General features: G+C 42.4%; 1 protein-coding gene across 2 annotated transcripts; it reads right to left on the bottom strand.

Moving 5' to 3' along the window:
• Nucleotides 1-2,316: 2,316 nt before the first annotated feature.
• FAD6 (fatty acid desaturase 6) lies at nt 2,317-6,219 on the bottom strand. Of its 2 annotated transcripts, XM_086819255.1 has the most exons (11): nt 5,886-6,219; nt 5,592-5,730; nt 5,445-5,479; nt 4,638-4,844; nt 4,417-4,560; nt 3,949-4,100; nt 3,665-3,790; nt 3,330-3,507; nt 3,104-3,222; nt 2,901-3,015; nt 2,317-2,745 (listed from the first exon to the last, which is right to left on the bottom strand). In XM_086819255.1, the coding sequence occupies exons 2-11, from the start codon at nt 5,716-5,718 to the stop codon at nt 2,587-2,589; spliced, it is 1,362 nt and encodes a 453-aa protein (XP_086675381.1). In that variant the 5' UTR covers nt 5,719-5,730; nt 5,886-6,219; the 3' UTR covers nt 2,317-2,586. The 2 variants fall into 2 exon arrangements, with proteins under 2 accessions (XP_086675381.1, XP_086675382.1); XM_086819256.1 differs by lacking the exon at nt 5,886-6,219 and having other exon boundaries at nt 4,936-5,479.
• Between the last annotated feature and the right edge of the window lie 307 nt (nt 6,220-6,526).

The following is a 6,526-nucleotide window of genomic DNA, read 5'->3' as shown; positions in this document are numbered from 1 at the left end:
TTGCTCTGCTACTAGCCACATGGCAGGTTTTGGTTGTTGACTTTTGCAAGAAGAGAGAAAGATGATTAATAGTGAGGGGGCTTGAGAAGGTGAAGCAATGGGAAAGAGCAAGAGCATGATTTGCAAATTCTTCAGGGAGAGCAAGGGTGGGGGAGTTTGGTTGTGGTGGTATGGTTCATTGATTGGGGCTGCATTTTCAAGGTACCCATGATGATTTCCCCAAAAACAAGGTAGCCTCCCAAGAATGTCATGATTCCCACGTTTGTGTGCCATATTTTGCATGCCACTTTTACTACTCTTTGCTCCATGTTGTCATACCTTTGTTGTTCATATCATCATGCATTTGCTCTCTGTTTGATGTCGCCCATTGGAGTGTTGTGCACATGTCTTGATCTAGTTGCACTGTATATATGGGGATCGACATCATCGTACACTAGGTTGCTATGTCTACCTCTATGTCCTCTTGACTGGTTGGTTTTCATCAGTTCTTTCTTTGTAGGGTCGAAGTCTAAATCCATTGACAGGCTTGGGTAGTATTTCCCCACTTAGTGTTTTCATATTGAATGTGCCTGAGCTTAATTTTTTTGCTATTTTGTATGGGCCCATCCATCGTATTTTGAGCTTACCCAGGTGTTGTCTGAGCTTTGAGTTGAACAGCAATGCCTTTCAATCCTCCTAAAATATCTTGTGCTTGCTATTTCTATCCACCCACATTTTTCTTCTTTTATGGATGATATCTGCCACTACACTATCTAGCCTGTTTTCCTCCATTTCCTGAGCGTTGTTTGAGCTTTGAGTTGAATAGCAATGCCTTTCAATCCTCCTAAAATATCTTGTGCTTGCTGTTTCTATCCACCCACATTTTTCTTCTTTTATGGGTGATATCTGCCACTACACTATCTAGCCTGTTTTCCTCCATTTCCATGAGGTGCTGCATCCACCGCTAGTTAACTAATTCATTTGGGCTGAGTCTTTCGGTCAGGACTATTCTGAGACTTGGGACCACATACTCCATTGGAACTACTGCTTCTAAGCCACAGACCAAAGAAAATGGGGTGAATCCATTGCTTACCTTGTATGCCGTTCGGAAGTGCAGCTTCTCATCCCAATCTGTTCTATTTTGATTGATTGTTTTTATGAGGATCCGCTTTCAGCACCTGATTTGTAGACTCTGCCTGACCGTTTGCGCAAATAGTAAATAGTTGTTTTTTTGTAGAGGATCATGTGCTGTTGAGTCAGTTTCTGAATTACCTCATTCATGAAGTGTCCTCCTTGGTCACTTACCAACTCCACTGGTGGGCATCCAAACCTCGTCATAATGTTTTCTTGCCAGGAACTTGGCTACTGCTATAGGAGTTGAATTGTCTTTGAGGGAATTTTCTTCCACCCATTTGGTGCAATCGTAGTCAGTTGCCACAAAGAATGTATTTGTTACCAATCCTTCTTCTTGCAGAGGGTTTATGAATGGTCCCACAAAATCCATTCCGCACTTTTGTGGTAGGACTCGCTGATGAGGCATCCAATTTTAGTAGGTGACGGATTTCTGAGCCGCTGACACACATCACATTGCCGGGCATGATCCCATGCATCTTTAAGTACAGTGGGCCAACATAAGCCTTCTTGGAAGACTTTTATGCCCGTTGTTTCTCCAAAGTATCGTCTTCCTGACACTCCTTGATGTGCTTCTGTGGGACAACTGTCTTTTCATGGTCTGGCACACATCTACGAATCACCTGGTTAATGCCTTGTTTGTACAGGGCTCCTACAATCTCAAGGTAATGTATGCTTCAGAGAGCCAGTTTCTTCTGCTGATCTCTGCTCATATCAGCAGGCAATGTGCCTTCTGTGATGAACTGCAACATGTCAAAGTACCAATTTCTTTGCATGGGTGTGGATTGAACAGTAAACAGGTTTGCATCCGGAAACTGATCAACCACACTTGTGGGCTGATCTATGCATTTGTCTATTATCCATACAGTGTAACAGGAGTTTATGGTCGCCCTACTCGAACTCTTTAGTCAAGTTCTTTCAGTACCATGCTGGACCCTATTCTCTTTCCCATATTTCTTCATTTGCTATTCATCCATGGGGGTAGCAAGAGTTTATAGTCACCTCGTACAACTCTTTGATTGGGTTCATCTGACATCCGATTAGGTTTGACTACAAATTGCACCTGTATTCAAAAATCCCATCATGCTCCCCATGTTGCCTTAAACTACAAGTGTCACCATGCACATGCAAACTTCTTCCTTGCATTTTACAAGAATAAGTCTTCTCTACTCTGCGGCCTACAATGGACAATGTTAGACAAAAGAATGATTACAAGATGCAACTTGTTGGATTTTAATCGAGCGTAGTGTACATTTTTTTAGATGGAAAGCGCCCACAACATCCCCAACGCCAATAAGTCATCCTTCCATGTAAACAATCAAAATTTTCAATGTTAAACTTGCCCTTTGGACTAAGGGCTTACTCAGTCCAATCCCCAAATAAGCAGCCAATGATTTTGCAAGAAACAAAGGAGGGGAACATGTGGTGGGGTGTCAAGCCACATGGTACAGGTTGTAACAGACAACAGGAGTCCCATTAAGGAGTATTGGGCATTACTTTTCTAAGGGTCCCAAGTACCTTGGATTCCTCAGTACCCTCATCAAAAGCAACATAATTTTTCTCTTCATCATACACGTGGCAAATGGTCATAATTGTCTTCATTAGCCTCCAATTCCACCGGGCTTCATTCAAATGCTGTCAATATCAAATACAGCATCCCATTAGCAACTACGACTGACAACAATAGTTCCCCCAATCACTCTCTCTCTCTCTCTCTCTCTCTCTCTCTCTCTCTCTCAAACACACATATTCAGACTTAAAAGATACAGGGTCAGGTGATGAGAATAAACCTTGCCCCAATTTTGGCGTAAAGATTTGTTTGCCAATCGTAGATTGTAGCTAGGAATCTTTTGTGAGATATGGTGTGGAATGTGCACACTGATGTCATGACACAGGACCTCAATCCTGCAGTACACAGTAATCCGATCTCACTCCTCTACACTTAATGAGCATCCATATAAGGAAGAAAACTTAAAAAGGAAGAAATGCTCACCATCTTGGGTAGTCACAATGAATGGTTCCACCTAGCTGAGCCTGTACACTGTTCCAGTCCTCAGCTTCCTTGAAAGGTATGTGTGGAGCAGTGTGGTGTACCATAGTGAAGGTGCTCATCTGTTCACATCACAGGTCCACGCATTAGAAACATCCTTACTCGAGGCCGGGCATGATGTCCTCATACATAAGAACCATGTACATAACCACAAGAACACATCACTTACCCAGAAGTGATAGCCAAGCCATGGCATAAGCCAAAACTTCACCCAGCCCATGATTCCCGTCTTGTAGATAATCAATGGCCACCCAACAGCCATGAAGGCAAACACGCATGCAAGACTGATCTTGACACGACCCCACTCACTTGGGCGAAAATTGTCAAGGTTGAAATGCCAGCCAAGCCTAAGCAAATGTAACAGGTGTAAGTCACGAGAGTACAAATCCCACATGCAACGGCCAGTTTGTTCAACGGTACAAAGATGCAGTTGGGCAATGGCATCACATTATCCTCCCTAAAAATAGAGCTAGAAGCCTCTTAGCTGTTGAGGAGGAGTATTACCAATGCCCAATGGATGCCCATGGGCGCAGAGGACCCATGGCTAGCCGTAGACTTAACTGCAACCAATTTGGAAACTCATCATACTCCTCTTTAACTATTGGATGCCAAGCAGTGTCTTCAACAAGCCTGTTTTCACGACCAGAAACACATTCACAACTTCTGGTAAGAAGATAAGTCAGGTGTACAGAAGCCAACCAGACACACTCATAGCTACACATGAACCGCAGCTCCACCATGCATACATGCTCTCCCTCTACCCACTTACTTTTACATGAGATACTTACATATTTGTCTTTGCATGATGTCTGTCATGTTTGAAGCGCCAAGGTTCATAGGGGTAAATCAGTGGCAAAAATGCAAGTGTCCCGACAATATCCTCAAACAGCTTGTTGTTTGAAAAGGATTTGTGGGCACAGTCATGTCCAATGACGAAGAACTGCATAAGCAAATAACATAGCACCACCATCACAAATATAAGCTTCTCTGAAGGAAAAATGAGAACCTTGTTGTGACCAAAGTCATAAAATCCTCAAGTCCAATGTCCACCATGCAATGAAGAGGATTGCTGAGTGCCATTGTATACATAGGAGATTTTTGTTCGGATATATGTATACACATACATATGTACATGCACATATAAACGCAAACTTATAGTGAGTGGAAGTGAATGTAGGAGTTAAAATTTATGATGACAAAAAAATATGCAATGTCCCTAGTAAAGCAGTGCATTAGACCTTGCAATCCAAACTCACCCCTGTGATGGCAGTTCCTGTCCAGGCCCATGCCAAAGGTAGAAGGTACCAGGGTGCCTTCGCAATCAGGAAGAGGCCAGCCGCATATGAAGCAACGGAAATGGCTACATTTCTCCATGCCTTCAGGTCATTAATCACAAATACCTGAACCATCCAACACACAATTTATGTTGAAGCATGCTTCAAGAAGATTCAATAAAAGTAGAAGAAGAATGCATTACCTCGGGTGGAAAAGAATCAATGACATTCTTCAATGTCACGCCAGGAGGGACAGGCTCACCGATTTGTGTAAAACCATACTCTTCAGCAAGCTTTTCTCTGTACTGAGGGTCACTTAGAGCAGGAGCAATAGGGGCTGCAACAGCTGAAATGGTCTTCCAATTGACCTTTGAGCACATCACCTTTCTACTATGGTTTGATCTTTCTAACTGCATCAGTGAGCAAGTTAGAGTAAGGAGACCTGCTTGATAGTCTAAAATACATCAAAAACTTATTAATCAAAGATTAAAGCTTAATCACCTAGACGGTCTCACTATGACCCAACGTCACTTAGGCCATCCATGATAGATTAAGTCATTTGAAGAGAATATCAATCCTCATCATGACCCCAATCACATAACCTATCCAGGATAAATCCAACAGAAACACTAATAGTTCCACTATGACACAATACAACGTAACCATCTGAATAAACATCGATAGATTCAATTCTAAAAGGCAAACATCAATAATTTCCCTGTAATCGAACATGACTCGACTCACTCAAGTACACCGATCATCGTGGACCCCCATCACTTGTGCATGGATAGATTGAATCATTTGAAAATCCAAATTGGCATCAGCCCTCAGTATGATCCCATCACTTAACTCGTCCATGATAATGTGAACTCAGTCTTTTGATCCCACCCATAATGATATCAAAAGAGGCAAATGCAATTCAATCCAAGTTCCAACTCAGCAATTCCAACCTGCTGGACATACAAGAAATTCAAGAAACCCCAAATAATGTAAAATTAGCAAGAAATTACCTTAAAGAGGCTAGTGCTCCCCAATTTTCGAAGTCCTGCACACACAAACCAAAGAAAACTTTAACTCAGAGAATACAGTACACAAATCGGCATTGAGGGTTAAAACCGAAATCAGAAAATGAGAGAAAGATAACAGGGAGAATTTACTGCTAGTTCTGCCAAGAGGCATGCTCATAAGTGCATGTCGTCCACAATGTATGATGGAGGGAGCTCCATTTTGAAAGGGCATGGAAGCTTGCACACAGAAACTCTTGTCCAGGCAAGAGTCTGCCATTTTTTGGGAGCCCTGTTTCAAAAAAAGGGGAAAACATTCAAGATAGGTTTATTCCATGCCACACTTCTCAAAAAAAAAAAACACGTCAATTGAAATTAACTGCATGCCTTGATACTAATGCAGAATCATGATGTGCTTGAAGAAAAAAGGGTAAAGGAAGCACTTACTTGATTTGGGGTGTCTGTGGGAGGGTAGTTGGGAGAGCAATGCAGCAAAAAGAACCCCCAATTAAGAGGGAGACTCAAATTGAACAGGGTTGAAGCCCAACTGCTATTCAGCTTAATGTTATATTAGGCTTAGTTAAGCTAATCTTAAGGAGGATCTGGGAGGGCTTCCAGGACTGCCCATTTGTGAGAAACAGAAGGGTCTTGACCCTAAGGCTAATCCCTTTCGTTGCAGAAAACTAGAGGCTCAGGAGGCCATCAGCATGCTGCCCCCATGGCACTCGGCGATTGGCCACTTCTCACTCCGAACGCTTTCATCCACCCAAACCCCAAAGTTCCTTTTTCGTTTTTTAAAAAATCTTATTTTCTTCAATACGAAAAATATGTATTTTATTCTTTAAATTAGGTTGCCTTTCCTTTCAAGCCATCTCATCCACCTAAAAGCGCCTTTTTTAAAAAACAACATGGGGCTCCTTGGTTTGAATGCCACTTTTGAAATTTTGCCTAAGCCTCTGCCTAAGCCTCAACAGGGAGGTCAAGCCCCTTTTTGCACAGTGCATTTCATCAATGTGGTTTGAGGAGGTTAAGCTCATCATGCCTTCCCCAAGGACTCAAGTTCAAATCTAACCAACCCACTCTGCCTT

Source organism: Cibotium barometz, chromosome 25, assembly GCF_041138505.1.
Source record: "Cibotium barometz isolate CiBa-2024 chromosome 25, ASM4113850v1, whole genome shotgun sequence".
NCBI lineage: Eukaryota > Viridiplantae > Streptophyta > Polypodiopsida > Cyatheales > Cibotiaceae > Cibotium > Cibotium barometz.
The sequence above is the reverse complement of the archived record's forward strand: the minus strand, read 5'-3'. Positions and strand labels throughout refer to the sequence as shown.